The sequence below is a fragment of the Nerophis lumbriciformis genome, linkage group LG26 (genome assembly GCF_033978685.3).
Source record: "Nerophis lumbriciformis linkage group LG26, RoL_Nlum_v2.1, whole genome shotgun sequence".
Taxonomy (NCBI): Eukaryota; Metazoa; Chordata; class Actinopteri; order Syngnathiformes; family Syngnathidae; genus Nerophis; species Nerophis lumbriciformis.
This window is the reverse complement of record NC_084573.2, coordinates 10,012,110-10,035,492: the sequence shown is the minus strand read 5'-3', so window position 1 is coordinate 10,035,492 and position 23,383 is coordinate 10,012,110. Positions and strand designations below refer to the sequence as shown.

Genomic DNA, 23,383 nt, shown 5'->3' with positions numbered 1-23,383 from the left:
AGTGTTGCTGGTTACTGGGGTTCAATCCCCACCTTCTACCATCCTAGTCACGTCCGTTGTGTCCTTGGGCAAGACACTTCACCCTTGCTCCTGATGGCTGCTGGTTAGCGCCTTGCATGGCAGCTCCCGCCATCAGTGTGTGAATGTGTGTGTGAATGGGTGAATGTGGAAATACTGTCAAAGCGCTTTGAGTACCTTGAAGGTAGAAAAGCGCTATACAAGTATAACCCATTTATCATTTATCATTTATATATATATATATATATATATATATATATATATATATATATATATACATCAAATCATCTTCCAATGCAATAATTGCTATTTTCTGGTGATCAGAATGAAGCATCAGACCTGAGTGGAGTCCTGAGGATAAACGGCTTCGTAGTGGAACGCCTTGAGAAGGTCCCTGCTGGAGGAGCTTTGGTGCAGGTTTTCCAACAAGATGGCTCTCTTCTTGCCCGGGTCAACGTGGAGGACTGGAGGTTGGCCCTCATTTGTGGTCGGGTTCACCCTCAGCACCACCTTCACCTGCCAACAAAAGGAAGGTATTAAAAATGCTTCTTCACGTTTTTAATAGAGATGCCGGGAAAAATGGACTCACATTCGGACTCATTTTACGACTCTTTATTTCGGTTTGCGCTGTCGTGATTTTTCACGACAATTATTAATCTTATCTTCTGCTATTGTGTTTTATTTCCTATCCAGCACTCTTATTTTTTTTTCCATTTCCTGTTTGCCACCACTTCTTCTATCTGAGTGCTGACTCCCTCTCCTCTCCCTGCCTGGCAATCAGGATACACCTGTTCCTGGTTGTTCCTGCTTTGTGCCGCATATTGCATAGCTTTCCCGACGCTTCCTGTGCACTTCCCTGCTGCACTATTTTTGTTTTGTTATTAAATATATTTTTACCTGCACTTCACATGCCGTCTCTGCATCCTGGGGTCACAACCGGGAAACAAAACATTACCTGCAATCTGTGTCTCTACGCACACAGCGTTCTACCCTCCTTGCCGCATAATTTAATGTCATTTTATATGGTCCGCCACCCAATTTAAAGTGGCCCGCAACGTCATTTTATGTGGTTCACCGCATAAATTAAAGTGACCCGCTACGTCCTTTTAAATGGCCCGCGGCAACATTTAAAGTTGTTCACTATGTCATTTTATGTAGTATGCTACATAATTTTTTGTGATTCGGAGGCCAATTTAAAGTGGATCGCTACGTAATTTTATGTAGTACACCACATAATTTAATATGGTACACCACATAATTTGAAGTGGCCTGCAACATAATTATTTGTGGTTAACCGCCCAATTTAAAGTGGCCCACTACGTCATTTTATGTGGTACGCCGCTTAATTTAAAATGGCCCGCTACGTCATTTTCTTTGGTACACCGCATGATTTAAGGTCAATTATGTATGCCACATAATTTAAAGTGGACAGCTACGTATTTTTATGTGGCCCGCTGCATCATTTAATGTGATATGTCGCATAATTTAAAGTGGTTCGCTATGTCATTTTATGTGGTACGCCGCATAATTAAAATTTTGCCTGCAGCATAATTTTTTGTGGTTCGTCGCCCAATTTAAAGTGGCCATCTATGTCATTTTATGTGGTATGCCGCATAATTTAAAGAGGCCCGCTGCGTCATTTTATATGGTATGCCGTGTTATTTAAAGTGACCTGCTACATCATTTTATGTGGTCTGCCACACAATTTAAAGTGGATCGCTGTGATATTTTACATGGGACGCCGCATTGTTTAAAATGGCCTGCTATGTTATTAATGGGTCCCCCTTTCAATTTAAAGTGGCCCGCTACGTCATTTTATGTGGTACGCTGCCCAATTCAGAGTGGTCTGCTACGTCATTTATGTGGTCCAATCCCAATTTAAAGTGGCCCGCTACGTCATTTTACATGGTACGCCGCACAATTCGAAGTGGCCTGCTATCTCATTTTACGTGGTACGCCACATAATTTAATGTGGCTTGCTATGTCATTTTATGTGGTCCGCCCCCTAATTTAAAGAAACCCGCTACATCATTTTATGTGGCCTGCTGCTTGATTTAAGGTAGCCTGCGGGACAAGTGTGGCCCTCCGGCGTCTTCAGTTTGGCCTGCTACGTCATTTATGTGGTCCAATCCCAATTTTCACTGGCCCGCTACGTCATTTTACGTGGTACGCCGCACAATTCGAAGTGGACTGCTATCTCATTTTATGTGGTACGCCACATAATTTAATGTGGCTTGCTATGTCATTTTATGTGGTCCGCCCCCCAATTTAAAGTAACCCGCTACATCATTTTATGTGGCCTGCTGCTTGATTTAAGGTGGCCTGCGGGACAAGTGTGGCCCTCCGGCGTCTTCAGTTTGGCCCCGCGAGACGTCACAAGTTTAATAAGGAGTCTGGCCCGCAAGGTGCCTCCAACTTAGTTTTGAATATCTGACAGTATAATTGCTGCACGTTTGCCACCATCTTTGTGGACATTGTCAGTAATTCAGGTTAATGACCATGAATTTCATGTAAATACAGCACGGCATTTACTTATATGACCCAATCCAAACAACCTTTCCAACTTATAGTGCAAATAAACTATCACAAAAAGTCAACACACATGGTCATCAGTGTTGGGACTAACGCGTTACAAAGTAAAATCTGAGTGTGTTTTATTGGAGAGCTGCGGTGTCGTCCTTCTGATTCTTCCTGTGTCACAAGAGGCGCGCTGTGTGTGTGTGTGTGTGTGGGTGTGGGTGGGGGGGCGTGTCTGTTTACTAACAAGACATCATGGCGTAGCCGAAGCCGAGTTTCTTAACATGGAGATATTCTCACTACTTGTCTTTTGTCGAGCACAAAGAAAATAACATTTTAGTTAAATGTAAGTTGTGTCTTGGATCAATGATCCTATCTACTGCCCAAAACAGCAATTCAAATCTGCTGAAACAGCTACAAAAGCAACATGCTTCGATGAAGCTAGTAAAGAGAGACACAGACTCTCGATGCCACTTCACCTCCACCTCCACCACCACCTAAGGATTTTAACGGAGGGACTGCTAGCCAGGACAACATTGATAGAGCCATTGCAGCGTATGTGCTAGAAGACATGCAGGCTATTTCTACAGTGGAGTCACCCGCTTTCAGGCAGCTAATTAGCATGATAGCGGGCGTCAAACGGCAAATGGCACGAAAACATTTTCTAAGTTCCTGGACACAGTGGACAGTGAGTACATAAACATGGAAAGCAAGCTAAAGACGACACTCAAAACTCTGCCTCTGCTCATCATTCAGTACTGAAGGTACACACACTCTGTCAATTCTCTTATATTCTCTTTCATTCTAGACTTCTAGAGTGTTTGATTATCACATCACTCTAAATGTATAGACTATAAAGTTCAGAAACATAAAGATGGATCCTAGTGGGCCAGGCCAATCTTTCCTTTTCTCTGAACTAAAACTGGGGAAATGCGTAGAGTGTTCTGGGCTTCACTGAAGACATGATTTTATTTCACAATTCCTTGAGAGAAAAAAAGGCCTGGTTAGGCGTGTGTATAGCAGTATGTGTGCTGTATATAGTGACATGACATATAATCATGTCATGTGTGCCTTCCTTGGGTGAAGCCAGGTTTACAGCTACGTTGTGACATGTTGTTTGTTACTTATGTATGTTATGTTGCAGCTATTTAAAATAGTTTTGTCAATTTGTTCTGGCCTGAAATAAATTGGCCATTTGAAACATATCTTTGTCTTTGTGTGTTGTACCACATTGCTTAGCAGAGTTCAGTGATGCAAATGCATGTCAAATTACTTTTTGGTGTAAGTAACTGAGTTAGTAACTGAGTTACTTTTGAAATAAAGTAACTAGTAACTGTAACTAGTTACTGGTTTTCAACACTGATGGTCATACTTAACACAACCTGCTCACTGAACCTTGTGGATATTATTATTAAAAATGTCACAACACAACACAGAATTCAAAATTACACCCATTTAAATCCATTACAATGCATGATGGGAAAAATGTAAAACTCTCTCCACACTTATCCATGTTTGGCGCATTTCAGCTGCTTGATATGTCTGATTGATTACAAAAACTTTAAGGAGGTCGTCATGGAAGTAAACAAGGTAAAAGTTCAATTTCACATACTCCTAATATCCAATTAAAATAGTTATTAATTATATATCCATTAATATAATAGGTGCATATATATATATATACATATAGTTACTTTACATGCAGTCAGCTTTCGGCCTCTGGCAAATAATTTTAAGCCCAATGCTGCCTTCCAGTCAAAAAGTGTGTTAAGTTAACTTTCAGTTTCGATTCCTGTCAAATGATGTGTTCAAAAAAACGAGAAGATTGCAACCATATTCAAGGCTGCTTCGACCTTTAGATAGTTGGCATCACTCTCTCTCCAGTGCTGCTATTTCTATTGTTTGTATTCAGTCCTTGTTGTGGTTCACCTTCACTTTTAGTCGGCCTTCGGACTAAACAATCTGGGGGTGGTGGTATATATCTGGTTATATCAGGACACCCAGACCATGAACATGACAAAAGCTTTTCTTCGGAAGCATCTCAACCACAAAACTTCAGGCACACATCTTCCATCCTCAATGGAGGAGAAAGTGATTGCGTCTCAGTGATTTAGTTAGCACAGATCTATACATTCACTCACATGGCCACACCCACTGCATCCATGTCATGACATTCATTACCTAATGCACTGTACGGGAAGGCCGTAACTCTGCTTCTATCCCGCCTGACAGACACTTAATAAGATTCATACGCTCTTATTGTGAAGAGGGTGGATGGAGGGGCAAGAAGGTAACATACGAAGGTTCGCATGCTCTTATTGTGAAGAGGGTGGCTGGAGAGGAACAAAGGTAACATAATAAGGTTTGCATGCTCTTATTGTGAAGAGGGTGGATGAAGGGGCAAACAGGTAACATACTAAGGTTTGCATGCTCTTATTGTGAAGAGGGTGGATGAAGGGGAAAGAAAACATACAAAGGTTCGCATGCTCTTATTGTGAAGAGGGTGGATGGAGGGGAAAGAAGGTAACACGCTTAGGTTCACATGCTCTTATTGTGAAGAGGGTGGATGAAGGGGAAAACAGGTAACATACTAAGGTTTGCATGCTCTTATTGTGAAGAGGGTGGATGAAGGGGAAAAAAGGTAACATACGAAGGTTCGCATGCTCTTATTGTGAAGAGGGTGGATGAAGGGGAAAAAAGATAACACGCTTAGGTTCACATGCTCTTATTGTGAAGAGGGTGGATGGAGGGCAAAGAAGGTAACATACTAAGGTTCGCATGCTCTTGTTGTGAAGAGGGTGAATGAAGGGGAAAAACAGGTAACATAATAAGGTTCGCGTGCTCTTATTGTGAAGAGGGTGGATGGAGGAGAAAGAAGGTACCTGCTAAGGTTCACATGCTCTTATTGTGAAGAGGGTGGATGGAGGGGGAATAAGGTAACATACTAAGATTCGCATGCTCTTGTTGTGAAGAGGGTGGATGAAGGGCAAAGAAGGTAACATACGAAGGTTTGCATGCTCTTATTGTGAAGAGGGTGGCTGGAGAGGAAAAAAGGTAACATAATAAGGTTTGCATGCTCTTATTGTGAAGGGGGTGGATGAAGGGGAAAACAGGTAACACGCTTAGGTTCACATGCTCTTAATGTGAAGAGGGTGGATGGAGGGCAAAGAAGGTAACATACTAAGGCTTGCATACTCTTATTGTGAAGAGGGTGAATGAAGGGGGAAAACAGGTAACATAATAAGGTTTGCATGCTCTTATTGTGAAGAGGATGGATGGAGGGGCAAGAAGGTAACATACGAAGGTTCACATGCTCTTATTGTGAAGAGGGAGGATGGAGAGGAAAAAAGGTAACATAATAAGGTTTGCATGCTCTTATTGTGAAGAGGGTGGATGAAGGGGCAAGAAGGTAACATACGAAGGTTCACATGCTCTTATTGTGAAGAGGGTGGCTGGAGAGGAAAAAAGGTAACATAATAAGGTTTGCATGTTCTTATTGTGAAGAGGGTGGATGAAGGGGAAAACAGGTAACGCACTAAGGTTTGCATGCTCTTATTGTGAAGAGGGTGGATGAAGGGGGAAAAAGTAACATACTATAAGGTTCACATGCTCTTATTGTGAAGAGGGTAGATGAAGGGAAAAGAAGGTATCATACGAAGGTTTGTATGCTCTTATTGTGAAGAGGGTGGATGGAGGGAAAAGAAGGTAACATGCTAAGGTTCACATGCTCTTATTGTGAAGAGGGTGGATGGAGGGTAAAGAAGGCAACATACAAAGGTTCACATGCTCTTATTGTGAAGAGGGTGGATGGAGGTAAAAGAAGGTAACATGCTAAGGTACACATGCTTTAATTGTGAAGAGTGTGGATGGAGGAGAAAGAAGGTAACATATGAAGGTTCACATGCTCTTATTGTGAAGAGGGTGAATGGAGGAGAAATAAGGTAGCATGCTAAGGTTCACATGCTCTTATTGTGAAGAGGGTGGATGGAGGGGGGAATAAGGTAACATACTAAGGTTCGCATGCTCTTGTTGTGAAGAGGGTGGATGAAGGGAAAGAAGTTAACATAATAAGGTTTGCATGCTCTTGTCGTGAAGAGGGTGGATGAAGGGGAAAGAAGGTAACATACGAAGGTTCGCATGCTCTTATTGTGAAGAGGGTGGATGGAGAGGAAAGAAGGTAACACACTTAGGTTCACATGCTCTTATTGTGAAGAGGGTGGATGAAGGGGAAAACAGGTGACATACTAAGGTTTGCATGCTCTTAATGTGAAGAGGGTGGATGAAGGGGAAAAAAGGTAACATACAAAGGTTTGTTTGCTCTTATTGTGAAGAGGGTGGATGGAGGGCAAAGAAGGTAACATACTAAGGCTTGCATACTTTTATTGTGAAGAGGGTGAATGAAGGGGAAAACAGGTAACATAATAAGGTTTGCATGCTCTTATTGTGAAGAGGGTGGATGGAGGGGCAAGAAGGAAACATACGAAGGTTCACATGCTCTTATTGTGAAGAGGGAGGATGGAGAGGAAAAAAGGTAGCATAATAAGGTTTGCATGCTCTTATTGTGAAGAGGGTGGATGAAGGGGAAAACAGGTAACATACTAAGGTTCGCATGCTCTTATTGTGAAGAGGGTGGATAAAGGGGAAAGAAGGTATCATACAAAGGTTCGCATGCTCTTATTGTGAAGAGGGTGGATGGAGGGGAAAGAAGGTAACACGCTTAGGTTTGCATGCTTTAATTGTGAAGAGGATGGATGGAGGTTAAATAATGTAACATGCTAAGGTTTGCATGCTCTTATTGTGAAGAGGTTGGATGGAGGGGAAATAAGGTAACATACTAAGGTTTGCATGCTGTTATTGTGAAGAGGGTGGATGGAGGAGAAAGAAGGTAACTTGCTAAGGTTCACATGTTCTTATTGTGAAGAGGGTGGATGAAGGGGAAAGAAGGTAACTAACAAAGGTTCGCATGCTCTTATTGTGAAGAGGGTGGATGGAGGGGAAAAAACATACTATAAGGTTCACAAGCTCTTATTGTGAAGAGGGTGGATGAAGGGGAAAGAAGGTAACATACGAAGGTTCACATGCTCTTATTTTGAAGAGGGTGAATGGAGGGAGAAAAAAGTAACATACTATAAGGTTCACTTGCTCTTATTGTGAAGAGGGTGGATGAAGGGTAAAGAAGGTAACATACGAAGGTTCGCATGCTCTTATTGTGAAGAGGGTGGATGGAGGTAAGAGAAGGTAACATGCTAAGGTTCACATGCTTTTATTGTGAATAGTGTGGATGGAGGGTAAATAAGGTAACATGCTAAGGTTCACATGCTCTTGTTGTGAAGAGGGTGGATGAAGGGAAAGAAGGTAACATACTAAGGTTTGCATGCTCTTATTGTGAAGAGGGTGGATGGAGGTTAAATAAGGTAACATGCTAAGGTATGCATGCTTTTATTGTGAAGAGGATGGATGGAGGTTAAATAATGTAACATGCTAAGGTTTGCATGCTCTTATTGTGAAGAGGGTGGATGGAGGGAAAGAAGGTAATATACTAAGGTTTGCATGCTCTTATTGTGAAGAGGGTGGATGGAGGTTAAATAAAGTAACATGCTAAGGTTTGCATGCTCTTATTGTGAAGAGGGTGGATGGAGGTTAATTAAGGTAACATGCTAAGGTTCACATGCTCTTATTGTGAAGAGGGTGGATGGAGGCGAAAGAAAGTAACTTGCTAAGGTCCACATGCTCTTATTGTGAAGAGGGTGGATGGATGAAGGTAAGGCACTATCGCTATAATAAATCTTTCATCGCGCGGATGTAAGACTTTTTAAATGTCAGGATGACATCATCATTATTTGAAAGTGTGTTGCATGATCATAATTGTGATCATGGATGCAGAAAGTGTTGTCAGCTACATTTATGAGGCTTCAATAATTCAAGGGACACTTAAACAAGCACAGATGGTTTTTTCCTCTACTCTGGCACGCATATCATTTAGCACGCAGAGGCCTTAAGTGCTGACGTGTTGTCTGTCATGCATCCAAATATCCATAATATCATATAATACCAATAATACCATATAATATTCACACCAATAATACCATATAATATCCACACCAATAATACCATATAATAATCACACCAATAATACCATATACTAGCAGAGGCAAATCCTGAAGGAATTGCGTGTGAATGTTCCAATGCTAAAGTTGAAGTGAAATGCTGACAGAATGTAGTATGAATGTAAGAATAGTTTGAATGTTGGAATGGTTTGAATGTTGAAAAGCTGACGCTGAACTGAAATGCTAATGGAATGTAGGATGAATGTAGAAATGGTTTAAATGTTGAAATCGTTTAAACATTGAAATGGTTTAAATGTTGGAATGGTTTGAATGTTGGAATGGTTTGAATGTTGAAGAGTTTGAATTTCCAGGAAAACCGGAATTTGGTTTGGAACTTGGAAAACTTTTAGTTTGAATGTCCAGGATAAGTGGAATGTGTTGATGTTGGAATGGTTTGTATAGGTTGAAAAATGTGGGAGTTGTGCAACTTGGAAAAATGTCTCATTCATTTCAATGGGAACTTCCTGGAAATTTGGGAAAAATTGGATTTTTAAAAAAATGATTAGGACTATGTATGTCCTGAATGAGCTGAACTGGTTGGTGTTGGAATTGTTTAAATTGGTTAAGAAATGTTGAATTAGTAACAGTTTTAATCTGAGAAAATTCCTGGAATTTCGGGAAAACCGGGAATGTTTCTAGTTCCTGACGAAGAAAAATGTTTGACAGTGGAACAGTTGAAAGGGGATGAAAAAGGGAAAGGGAATAGTCAAACGAAAAAGGTTGGAAATAGGGTTTAAAAAAAACAAAAGAGGAATTCCTGGAAAAAATTTTGAATGTGGGAAAATGGTAGTTAGAATGTCCAGGTTGAGTTAAATGTGTTGAAGGCGGAATGGTTTGAATGGGTTGAAGAATGTGGGAATTGTTGAACTTTGAAGAATGTCCCATTGGGAATGGGAATTTCAGAAAATAATAGGGAATTTCGGGAAAAGCGGGATTTTTTTTTTTTAAACTTGAATGGTCTGAATGAGTTGAAATGGTTGGTGTTTAAATGTTTCAAATCGGTCGAGAAATGTTGAAGTAGTTACACATTTAATTGAAAAATAGTATTATGGAATTCCTGGAATTTCGGGAAAACCGGGAATTTTTCCAGGAAAAAAAAAACTTAGTTTTTTTGTCCTTATTAAGAGAAATGTTTTGACGGTGGAACGGTTGAAATGCGTTGAGAAAAAAGTGGAAGGAGTAGTCGTTAGAAAAAAGGGTGGAAATAGGGCTTTCGGAAAGCAGGATTTCTGGAAAATCCTGGAATTGTTTTGAAGTTGGAAAAATTATAGTTTGAATTTCCAGAATGGTGGAATGAGTTGAAAGTAGAATGGTTTGAATAGGTTGAAAAATGTGTAAATGGTGAAAGTTTGAAAAATGGCCAATTCATTTTGAATGGGAAAAATGTCCCAGAAAACCTGGAATTCTGGGAAATCTGGGAATTTTTGGAATTTGACAAGGGAAAGCCCGCGATTCCTGAATAGGCTGAACAATTTGAAGATGGAACTGTTTTAATCGGGTGACAAATGTGGAAGGTAGAGCAAGAATAATAAGTAGTTGAATAAATAGATGAATTTTGGTGTAGAAAACCACATGTGTGAATGTTTTGGAGCATTCACACAACAGGTACATATGTTGTAAAGAAAAAACACAGAATCAAACCTGAGATGAACCAAAAACTAACACTTAATTGTCTGTCAAACTATAAAAAGAAAACTCATTAGTTTTTTGGGCTCTCACATAACCCTGCAATATGTGTCGTATATGGAATTTTTGCATCTGTGATGTCACATCCTTCCTTAATAAGTGGCCATTGCATCATACCTTATAATTGTTCAGCAAACATTCCAAGATACGGTTTGGTAATTAACATGAGCAGCGATTGCATCATACCTTATAGATGTTCGGCAAACGTTTTAAGTTGTGATTTGGTAATTAACATGAGCAGCGATTGCATCATACCTTATAGCTGTTCCGCCTACCATTCTAAGATGCGGTTTGGTAATTAACATGAGCGGCGATTGCGTCATACCTTACAGCTGTTCAGCCTACCATTCTAAGATATGGTTTGGTAATTAACATGAGCGGCGATTGCGTCATACCTTACAGCTGTTCAGCCTACCATTCTAAGATACGGTTTGGTAATTAACATGAGCGGCGATTGCATTACACCTTATAGCTGTTGCGCAAGAAACCAAGTTATATGACTCTGAGTCATACGTTGGCCTATGTCATGTTATATGAATTTGGCGTATTCGGCTGCAGAATTGTCCAAAAAGAAGTTCACGTGCAAGTTTAACAACAAGACAAAAAGTCAAAGCAGCACTTCTCTGATATTGCTATAGTGCAACTGTAACTCTAATTTTGTAATTCTAACTCTGTAAATCTGTAACTCTAACTCTGTAACTCTAACTCTGTAATTCTGTAACTCTAACTCTGTAACTCTGTTACTCTGTAACTATAACTTTGTAACTCTGTAACTTTGTAACTTTAACTCTGTAACTGTAACTCTGTAACTTTAACTCTGTAACTGTAACTCTGTAACTGTAACTCTGTAACTGTAACTCTGTAACTGTAACTCTGTAATTATGTAATTATGTAATTATGTAATTATTTAACTGTAACTGTAACTCTGTAACTCTAACTCTGTAACCCTGTAACTGTAACTAACTGTGTAACTCTTTAACTGTGTAACTCTGTAATTATGTAACTGTGTAACTATTTAACTCTTTAACTGTGTAACTGTGTAAATCTGTAACTCTTAAACTCTAACTCTGTAACTGTAATTCTGTAACCCTTTAACTCTAACTCTGTTACTCTGTAACTGTGTAACTCTGTAACTGTGTAACTCTGTAACTAACTCTGTAACTAACTCTGTAACTAACTCTGTAACTAACTCTGTAACTAACTGTGTAACTGTGTAACTTTTTAACATTGTAACTCTGTAAATCTTTAACTCTGTTACTTTTTAACTCGGTAACTGTAACTTTGTAACTTTTTAACTGTAACTATGTTACTCTGTAACTGTAACTCTGTAACTCTTTGACCCTGTAACAGTGCAACTCTGTAACTGTGACTCTGTAACTCTGCAATTGTAACTTTGTAACTATTTAACTGTAACTCTGTTACTCTGTAACTGTAACTACAACTCTGTAACTGTAACTCTGTAACTGTAACTCTGTAATTATGTAATTATTTAACTGTAACTGTAGCTCTGTAACTGTGTAACTCTAACTATGTAACCCTGTAACTGTAACTGTAACTAACTGTGTAACTGTGTAACTCTTTAACTGTGTAATCTGTAATTATAAAACTGTGTAACTTTTTAACTCTTTAACTGTGTAACTGTGTAACTGTGTAAATCTGTAACTCTTAAACTCTAACTCTGTAACTGTAATTCTGTAACCCTTTAACTCTAACTGTGTAATTCTGTAACTAACTCTGTAACTAACTCTGTAACTGTGTAACTTTTTAACGTTGTAACTCTGTAAGTCTTTAACTCTGTTACTTTTTAACTCGGTAACTGTAACTTTGTAACTTTTTAACTGTAACTATGCTACTCTGTAACTGTAACTCTGAAACTCTTTGACCCTGTAACAGTGCAACTCTGTAACTGTGACTCTGTAACTCTGCAATTGTAACTTTGTAACTATTTAACTGTAACTCTGTTATTCTGTAACTGTAACTACAACTCTGTAACTCTGTAACTGCAACTCTGTAATTATGTAATTATTTAACTGTAACTGTAACTCTGTAACTGTGTAACTCTAACTCTGTAACCCTGTAACTGTAACTAACTGTGTAACTGTGTAACTATTTAACTGTGTAACTCTGTAATTATAAAACTGTGTAACTATTTAACTATTTAACTGTGTAACTGTGTAACTGTGTAACTGTGTAAATCTGTAACTCTTAAACTCTAACTCTGTAACTGTAATAATGTAACCCTTTAACTCGAACTGTGTAACTCTGTAACTAACTCTGTAACTAACTATGTAACTCTGTAACTGTGTAACTGTAACTGTGTAACTTTTTAACGTTGTAACTCTGTAAGTCTTTAACTCTGTTACTTTTTAACTCTGTAACTGTAACTTTGTAACTTTTTAACTGTAGCTATGTTACTCTGTAACTGTAACTCTGTAACTCTTTGACCCTGTAACAGTGCAACTCTGTAACTGTGACTCTGTAACTCTGCAATTGTGACTTTGTAACTATTGAACTGTAACTCTGTTACTCTGTAACTGTAACTGCAACTCTGTAACTGTAACTCCGTAACTCTGTAACTCTGTAACTCTGTAACGCTGTAACGCTGTAACTATTTAACTGTGTAACTGTGTAACTGTGTAACTGCAGACTGAAGCTATAAGACAAGGAAAAGTGGTATTGATGGAGCCCACTGCTCCCTGCGGAGTAAAGGATGGGGAAGGAGAGAACAAGATGGAGGCATTAGCGTCACCTAATATTGCATCATCGAGGAGGGGGTGGGGGAGCGATACAGGATCTGCTGTAAATGGACCGGGATGTTTTTACAATTCAATATGGCGGTCAGAAGGCTTACAAAATAGCATTTGTGGTCTGGAAGGCTTCTTGTGATCCACGTGTGCTCTTAGGATTTATCATACTTTCAAACTGGAGCTTCTCCAATATACACAATCCATCCACCCATCCATCTTCTTCCGCGTATCCGAGGTCGGGTCGCGAGGGCAGCAGCCTAAGCAGGGAAGCAGCCTAAGCAGGGAAGCCCAGACTTTCCTCTCCCCAGCCACTCCGTCCAGCTCTTCCCGGGGGATCCCGAGGCGTTCCCAGGCCAGCCGGGAGACATAGTCTTCCCAACGTGTCCTGGGTCTTCCCCGTGGCCTCCTACCGGCTGGACGTGCCCTAAACACCTCCCTAGGGAGGCGTTCGGGTGGCATCCTAACCAGATGCCCGAACCACCTCATCTGACTCCTCTCGATGTGGAGGAGCAACGGCTTTACCTTGAGCTCCTCCCGGATGGCAGAGCTTGTCACCCTATCTCTAAGGGAGAGCCCCGCCACCCGGCGGAGGAAACTCATTTCGGCCGCTTGTACCCGTGATCTTGTCCTTTCGGTCATAACCCAAAGCTCATGACCATAGGTGAGGATGGGAACATAGATCGACCGGTAAATTGAGAGCTTTGCTTTCCGGCTCAGCTCCTTCTTCACCACAACAGATCGATACAGCGTCCGCATTACTGAAGACGCCGCACCGATCCGCCTGTCGATCTCACGATCCACTCTTCCCCACTCGTGAACAAGACTCCGAGGTACTTGAACTCCTCCACTTGGGGCGAGGTCTCCTCCCCAACCCAGAGATGGCATTCCACCCTTTTCCGGGCGAGAACCATGGACTTGGACTTGGAGGTGCTGATTCTCATCCCAGTCGCTTCACACTCGGCTGCGAACCGATCCACAAATGCAAAGTAAATATTAGCTATTTAAACCAGCAGTTGGGTCTTTGGCTGTTAGGGGAAGACTCCTAAATGATAGCATACGGACACAGTTTGTGGAAATGATTAGGTTGGAAAACACCCTGTATGCTAATGTTGATGACCTGTTGTACTCGTGTACATCAAGTGTTGAAAGTGTTTTGGACACCATTGCTCCTGTCAAGGTTAGAAGGGTTCAAAGTAGGCAAAGGGAGAAATAAAGACTCAGTCTGGGAACAGAAAAGGGAGTGCCGCAAAGCCCAATGGAAATGGCGCAAATCAAAGCTCCAAACTCATGATGAAGTTAAATGTGTTCGATTAGACTTTGCATAGAACAAGGGAAAATTGTAGCAACAACTGTCGTGTCCTGTTTGCTACAGTAAACAGATGAACAACACCTCCAGTTTCACTTCCAGTAGAACTCATTTCTACTTCAGAGTTTGCAATATTCTTCCATAATGAAGTTCAAGGCATTAAAAATGCAATAATTCCTGGGAAACACATAGCGACTCTGCAGCCAGAGAGTCAAGTAGAGCTGTCACATTTCACTCTTGTCACTGACAAAACAGTTGAGATCCTCCACAGTCTGAGTCCATCAACATGTCAAGTAGAGCTACCACATTTCACTCCTGTCACTGAAAAACAGTTGAAGAGATCCTCCGCAGTCTGAGTCCATCAACATTCTGCCTTGACGAGTTACTCACTAGATGTTACCACAATCCTCTCATCTAGTTAACATCTCACTTCAGACTGGAACATTTCCAAAGACCTTAAAAACCGCTGTCACTTTTGACATTTTGGGCAAAGTCAGAGAAAAAATTGTATACCAACAGCTTAGTGACTTTCTCCTGTTGAACAATGTGTTTGATACTTTCCAATCAGGCTTTAGTTCCACCACAGAACTGAAACCACTTATTTTTTTATGAAAGAAACACAACAAAATGCTGGAATGCATCAAAAACACTTACTCGTAAATGTGGAGCAGATGGCGTCCACAAAGTACGAGCGTCGCATGAGTCCATCAACATGTCAAGTAGAGCTACCACATTTCACTCCTGTCACTGACAAAACAGTTGAAGAGATCCTCCGCAGTCTGAGTCCATCAACATGCTGCCTTGACGAGTTACTCACTAGATGTTACCACAATCCTCTCATCTAGTTAACATCTCACTTCAGACTGGAACATTTCCAAAGACCTTAAAAACTGCTGTCACTTTTGACATTTTGGGCAAAGTCAGAGAAAAAATTGTATACCAACAGCTTAGTGACTTTCTCCTGTTGAACAATGTGTTTGATACTTTCCAATCAGGCTTTAGTTCCACCACAGAACTGAAACCACTTTTTTTAGGTTTTTGACCCTCAGCCCATTCTGTAGCTTGGAGAAATGTGTATTGGCGTCCAAAGACTGTCAGGTAATCACACTTCTGTCATGCGATGACGAGCAGAAGACGCCGGAGTTTGTAGTGATTTTAAAGATGCAGACGAATGAGGTAGCAATGTGCAGTAAAAAGGGTATTTATTAATTAAACAGACAAAACAAAAAGCAAGAGCAGCCGGGAAGTGCTCCGAACGGCCAGACTATGAAAGAAACACAACAAAATGCTGTAATGCAGCAAAAACACTTACTTGTAAATGTGGAGCAGATGGCGTCCACAAAGTACGAGCGTCGCATGAAAAGGATTGTCTATCGTCACCCGTGAACAGAGAATAGAGAATAACGTCCCGACCAACCAATGGTGTCGCAAGCTCAACTTAAATAGTGCTAATCACAAAGAGAAAACAGGTGAGGGGAAAAGTGCTCAAAGGCAGGCGTAAAGCAGTTACAAAAAAACACCAAAACAACAGGAAGTGCCACCAAAATAAGCGCACAGGACAAAAACTAGCACTAAACACAGTAGAACACTAACAAACAAGTTCATTACACAATATTAAGTACTTTGAAGGTAGAAAAGTGCTATACAAGTATAACCCATTTATCATTTATTATAATATTACCATGGCTATGGTGTGTTCTTTTATAACATGTTCTGATTGATAGTCCCCATTTACAGATTGTTTAGCAGACTGAATATGACATTTTATTAATAAGTAGGTAGAGAAGGTTAAAACATTGTCATGCAGGGATATGAATGCCATTAACTTGTAAAGTACAGTGGGGGGGGGGGGGGGGGGGGCGTGGCCTGCGGACCTGCAGCAAAGCGGAGTGTGCCAGGACCGGCTTCGAGATCAGCGACAGGTGCGTAGATGGCCCACCTGGGCGTGCTTATCTAATCACCTGTCGCTCTGTTAAAGGCAGCAGCCGGGAAGGAGAGAGAAAATGGTGGAGGACGAGCACGAACACGAGCACGAGCGTGAGCGAGACTGACGAAAAGACAATTGCTGAAAAGCACAAAGACAATTTATTGCAAAATAAAACATTGTTGTAAAACTGGAAGAGCCTGGCATGTCGGTGATTGGTGGTCCGAAGAACCCGGACGCGCAAGTCTTCCACATACAGAATATCAGAAACATTTATTCAGGTATAAAAAATATCACTTAACATCTTTGACGATCAAAGCCTGATCGTAACAATCCACATTTTGTGGTAGTAATGTGTGAATCTGCTATCTAAATATGGACGTGTAGCACCTCTCCTCTAAATGCAAGTGCTCCTACAGCAGGAATACAAATTCTGTATTCCTACAAAGTACCAATTCTGGCAAGACACCAAAGCACTGCAGTTTTTTTTAATGCTCTTTAAACGTGTGTTTATATCATTTTTGAGTTGGGCTGTTTCAAAAATGTTAAAAAAACATTTCATTTGAGTAAATTAATTGTTCAGTCATGGTATTAAAAACTTAAAATTTATCTGTCGAGGGTACACATATTAATGACGAAAAATTACATCTTTCTGCGATTATCGCGACAATTTTCAGTTAACAATGAACAATGCCATAATCGCCATTCAATATTTTAATCTAATATACATGCTATTTTTTTAAATAATGAATCTATTTAGAATCGTTATGACTAAGAATCGCGATTCGGATGTGAATTGATTTTTTGTGCACCTCGACTGGCTAGTAGCCACATCGAGCTCGCTAGCTATAGAAAGATATAAAAAGCATACATGATAAAGGAATGAGGTCACCTTGCCAACATTGGGAGAGTCTCTGGTTCTGGTGGCAGCTTGCAGCAGGCAGGAGGGCACAGGCGGTGGACTCTTCTGGATGAGGTCCCTGAAAGCCTTGGAAACACGAGCAGGATCTGCATCACCATTCTGGCCTTTTTTCCTCAAAGTCATGTTGAGCTTCTCTGCGGCCCTGCAGACAACGTAAGAAGCCACCGTAGATACCATTGCACAAGTATTCTTCTCATCTGTATTACTTATTATTATTATTGTTGTTATTATTATTATTGTTGTTGTTATCAGGTGACATTTACCTGGCCAGGAAGGACATGGCGGCACTGTTGGCCATGGCGACCACCTTGGACAGGTGAGGCATCTTGGAGCTGGCGTGAACCAGATCAGTGCAGCGTAACTTGTTATCTTCTGCAGCCTGCCGGCGGACAAAGTGTTGTTATATGAATATTTTTAGTCATAAGTGTTGTATGAATATTATTAGTCATAAGTGTTGTATGAATATTATTAGTCATAAGTGTTGTCTAAACATTATTAGTCATAAGTGTTGTATAAATATTATTAGTCATAAATGATGTATGAATATTATTAGTCATTAATGTTGGATGAATATTATTAGCCATATTTATACTTCACATATTTATATTTAACGTATTTATATTTCACATTTGTATATTTTACATATTTATATTTCACATTTGTATATTTTACATATTTATATTTCACATATGTATATTTCACATGTTTATACTTCACATATCAATATTTCACATATTTATACTTTACATATTTATATTTCACACTTATATTTCACATATGTATATTTTACATATTTATATTTCACATACTTATATTTCATAAATGTATATTTCACATGTTTATATTTCACATAATTATATTACACATATTTATATTTCACGTATTTTTACTTCACGTATTTATATTTCATGTATTTAAAGTTCACATATTTATATTTCACGTATTTATAGTTCACATATTTATATTTCACGTATTTACATTTCACATGTTTGTATTTCACGTATTTATATTTCACGTATTAATATTCCACATATGTATATTTTACATATTTATATTTCACGTACTTATATTTCATATATGTATATTTCACATGTTTATATTTCACATATTTATACTTTACATATTTATATTTCACACATTTATATTTCCCGTATTTACATTTCACATATGTATATTTACATCTTCATAATTTACATATTTATATTTAACGTATTTTTACTTCACGTATTTATACTTCACATATTAATATTTCACGTATTTATATTTGACTTATTTATATTTCACGTATTTATAGTTCACATATTTATATGTCACGTATTTTTTAATTTTCCTGAGGGAACTCACCTGAAGGAATCAATAAAGTACTATCTATCTACTATCTATTTATAGTTCACATATTTATATTTCATGTATTTACATTTCACATATTTATATTTCACATATTAATATTCCACATATGTATATTTTACATATTTATATTTCACATACTTATATTTCATATATGTATATTTCACATGTTTATATTTCACATATTTATACTTTACATATTTATATTTCACACATTTATATTTCCCGTATTTACATTTCACATATGTATATTTCACATATTCATACTTTACATATTTATATTTCACACATCTATATTACACATATTTATATTTAACGTATTTTTACTTCACGTATTTATACTTCACATATTAATATTTCACGTATTTATATTTGACTTATTTATATTTCACGTATTTATAGTTCACATATTTATATGTCACGTATTTTTTAATTTTCCTGAGGGAACTCTCCTGAAGGAATCAATAAAGTACTATCTATCTACTATCCATCTATAGTTCACATATTTATATTTCACGTATTTATAGTTCACATATTTACATTTCACATATTTACATTTCACATATTTATACTTCACGTATTTATATTTCACGTATTTATATTTCACATATTTACATTTCACGTATTTACATTTCACATATTTATATTTCACATATTTATATTTCACCCCGACTATGGATCCCAAGAGCGTCTTCTGAGGGGCTAACTGAGGAGGCACATTCTCCTCCATGAGCAGAAGTACTTTTGAGCAAGGCAGCTAACAGGCAGTGGATCAGTGATCACTGAAGATGTCCATGGTTTCTAAGTCAGCGTGATGAAGACCAGGTACCTGATGGTGCGCGTAGACGGTGACTCCATCAGGGTTAGACCCACGATGATGATGGTGATGATGCTCCTCCATGTCCTGCTTGGGGCTCCTCCGTCTGAGGGTTTGCGGGGTCCTCCGAGGCGTCCTGGGACTCTGAGGGCTGTGGTCCAGGCCGTGTGGTTGTGAGGCAGACTTGTCCCCGAGTTTTACGGCACTCGGTCCCAGTCCAGTCCTCATGGTGCCGGACGACGGACCTCGGCTCAGAGCCACGCGGACCGCCTCCTGTTTCAGGAGGTGGACTTTGGTGCCACAGGCGGCACACTGGCCCTGGTCCCAGCAGCCCCGGTCCCTGGACTCGGTGCCGGAGCGGCTGTGGACGCGCAGGTTGTCAAGAAGGAACGCAGACAGCTGGCTTGTTTCCTACACGGCAGAGGAGGAGCCATCAGGATCAAGTCATCCTTTCACAATCCCCTGTGCTTTGACAAATGATGAAAGTTTCAAGTCTTCCTGGGAACCTTTACCTCAAAAAGCACAACCAAAATGTGGAGAAAAACCAACAGTGTGTTGAAAAAATAAAATAAAATAAATAAATATTGACTGTTACCCCCCTAAAAAAAATTTTTTTTTAAATAAATATTGACTGTTGTTACCCAAAGTATATTAAGTGGGATTTTTCAGAAAAACAAATATATACAGTAACACAAAAACAACCTGTCTCTGTGATCACTATAGATGTATAAATAATAATATAGTGTTAAATAAAATCAGTCCCTTAGGCACAAAACTGAAAATAATACAGCTCTCCAAAAAGTGCACTTCTGCTGCTATTGGAACATACTAACTACACACACTATGACACTAAGAACACCACAGTCATCAATCAACAATTGATAGTCACACACACACTAGGTGTGGTGAAATTGTCCTCTCCATTTGAGGGGAGCAGTGAGTAGCAGCGGTGGCTAGGGATGATGTTTGATAAGAAATTAGCGAATTTGAGCCCATTATCGAATCCTCTTATCGACCCGATTCCTTATCGAATCCAGATAGGTTGTTGAATATGGAAAAAAACACAATATTTGGTTTAAAAAAAGCTCACTTTTATTTTATAAGAAAAAAATAAAATAAAATAAATAAATAAATACTGATTGTTACCCCCCTATAAAAAAAAAATATATATATATATATATATATATATATATATATATATATTGACTGTTATTACCCAAAGTATATTAAGTGGGGTTTTTCAGAAAAACAAATATATACAGTAACACAAAAACAACCTCTCTCTGTGATCACTATAGGTGTATAAATAACAATATAGTGTTAAATAAAATCAGTCCCTTGGGCACAAAACTGAAAATAATACAGCTCTCCAAAAAGTGCACTTCTGCTGCTATTGGAACATACTAACTACACACACTATGACACTAAGAACACCACAGTCATCAATCAACAATTGATAGTCACACACACACTAGGTGTGGTGAAATTGTCCTCTCCATTTGAGGGGAGCAGTGAGCAGCAGCGGTGGCTAGGGATGATGTTTGATAAGAAATTATCGAGTTCGAGCCCATTATTGAATCCTCTTATCGACCCGATTCCTTATCGAATCCAGATAGGTTGTTGAATATGGAAAAAAACACAATATTTGGTTGAACAAAAGCTCACTTTTATTTTATAAGAAAAAAATAAAATAAAATAAAATAAATAAATAAATATTGATTGTTACCCCCCTATAAAAAAAAAAATATTGACTGTTCTTACCCAAAGTATATTAAGTGGGATTTTTCAGAAAAACAAATATATACAGTAACACAAAAACAACCTGTCTCTATGATCACTATAGGTGTATAAATAAAAATATAGTGTTAAATAAAATCAGTCCCTTGGGCACAAAACTGAAAATAATACAGCTCTCCAAAAAGTGCACTTCTGCTGCTATTGGAACATACTAACTACACACACTATGACACTAAGAACACCACAGTCATCAATCAACAATTGATAGTCACACACACACTAGGTGTGGTGAAATTGTCCTCTCCATTTGAGGGGAGCAGTGAGTAGCAGCGGTGGCTAGGGATGATGTTTGATAAGAAATTATCGAGTTCGAGCCCATTATCGAATCCTCTTATCGACCCGATTCCTTATCGAATCCAGATAGGTTGTTGAATATGGAAAAAAACACAATATTTGGTTTAACAAAAGCTCACTTTTATTTTATAAGAAAAAAATAAAATAAAATAAATAAATAAATATTGACTGTTACCCCCCTAAAAAAATAAAATAAATCAATATTGACTGTTGTTACCCAAAGTATATTAAGTGGGATTTTTCAGAAAAACAAATATATACAGTAACACAAAAACAACCTATCTCTGTGATCACTATAGGTGTATAAATAATAATATAGTGTTAAATAAAATCAGTCCCTTGGGCACAAAACTGAAAATAATACAGCTCTCCAAAAAGTGCACTTCTGCTGCTATTGGAACATACTAACTACACACACTATGACACTAAGAACACCACAGTCATCAATCAACAATTGATAGTCACACACACACTAGGTGTGGTGAAATTGTCCACTCCATTTGAGGGGAGCAGTGAGTAGCAGCGGTGGCTAGGGATGATGTTTGATAAGAAATTAGCGAATTTGAAGCCATTATCGAATCCTCTTATCGACTCGATTCCTTATCGAATCCAGATAGGTTGTTGAATATGGAAAAAAACCACAATATTTGGTTTAACAAAAGCTCTCTTTTATTTTATAAGAAAAAAATAAAATTAAATAAATAAATAAATATTGACTGTTACCCCCCTAAAAAAATAAAATAAATCAATATTGACTGTTGTTACCCAAAGTATATTAAGTGGGATTTTTCAGAAAAACAAATATATACAGTAACACAAAAACAACCTGTCTCTGTGATCACTATAGGTGTATAAATAATAATATAGTGTTAAATAAAATCAGTCCCTTGGGCACAAAACTGAAAATAATACAGCTCTCCAAAAAGTGCACTTCTGCTGCTATTGGAACATACTAACTACACACACTATGACACTAAACCAGTGGTTCTTAACCTTGTTGGAGGTACCGAACCCCACCAGTTTCATATGCGCATTCACCGAACCCTTCTTTAGTGAAAAATAAAATGTTGTTTTTTTTCAAATTCAAGACAAAGTTATATGTTTTTGGTAATACTTTAGTATGGGGAACATATTCTAAGTAACAAAGACTTACTTTAGAGTTATTTGGTCAGGGTTAGGGTTATAATAAGGCCATGCCGAATAAGGCATTAATAAGTACTTAATGATGACTAGTTAAGAGCCAATCTGTTACTAATTTGCATGTTAATAAGCAACTAATTAATGGTGAATATGTTCCCCATACTAAAGTGTTACCATGTTTTTTTACTGGTGCACAAAATGAACCGTGCATGAATATCACCTTGTTCAAAGAACAAAACCAACACAGTGCATAAACTCACAACAAATTACACACCTGCAAACCAGTCTGACTTCTGCTGTTGCCGTATCCGTAATACGCCGATAGGGAGAGGTTTTTATTTACACGATGAGTCGGGTGTGTCTCGACCTCCGCCGAACCCCTGAGCCCGACTCACCGAACCCCTAGGGTTCGATCGAACCCAGGTTAAGAACCACTGCACTAACAACACCACAGTCATCAATCAACAATTCTTCCAAAAAAGGTTTTCGATGGTGGAAATACACGACTGGCAGCTATTTTAAGTCCTCAAAACATCCATTGAAACAGTGCACAAAAATAGTTTTTCAATAAACATCTTAGTATCAAATTTAACCACTTTCCACTTTAATATTGAGTTACATAAACAAGTTAAACAGTTTACTTACAGACTTATCTTTTCCAAGGCTTGTAAGAGCTAACACAACTTGTCTACTTCTCAATTGTCTCATGAACTGAATTGACGTCGCCAACGCGGAAGTGCCCAAACTAATGACGCGTAGTA

At 38.7% G+C, this 23,383-nt stretch overlaps 1 protein-coding gene across 1 annotated transcript in view; it reads right to left on the bottom strand.

Moving 5' to 3' along the window:
• Positions 1 to 23,383, bottom strand: part of LOC133623929 (kinesin-like protein KIF26B) — a 69,357-nt gene that overhangs the window by 35,195 nt on the left and 10,779 nt on the right. The window contains exons 3-6 of the mRNA XM_061987424.2: positions 19,404 to 19,802; positions 17,491 to 17,606; positions 17,198 to 17,369; positions 358 to 534 (exon numbers count right to left, since the gene is read on the bottom strand). Of these exons, the coding sequence (XP_061843408.2) occupies positions 358 to 534; positions 17,198 to 17,369; positions 17,491 to 17,606; positions 19,404 to 19,802 (864 nt within the window). The remainder of the gene's footprint in view (positions 1 to 357; positions 535 to 17,197; positions 17,370 to 17,490; positions 17,607 to 19,403; positions 19,803 to 23,383) is intronic.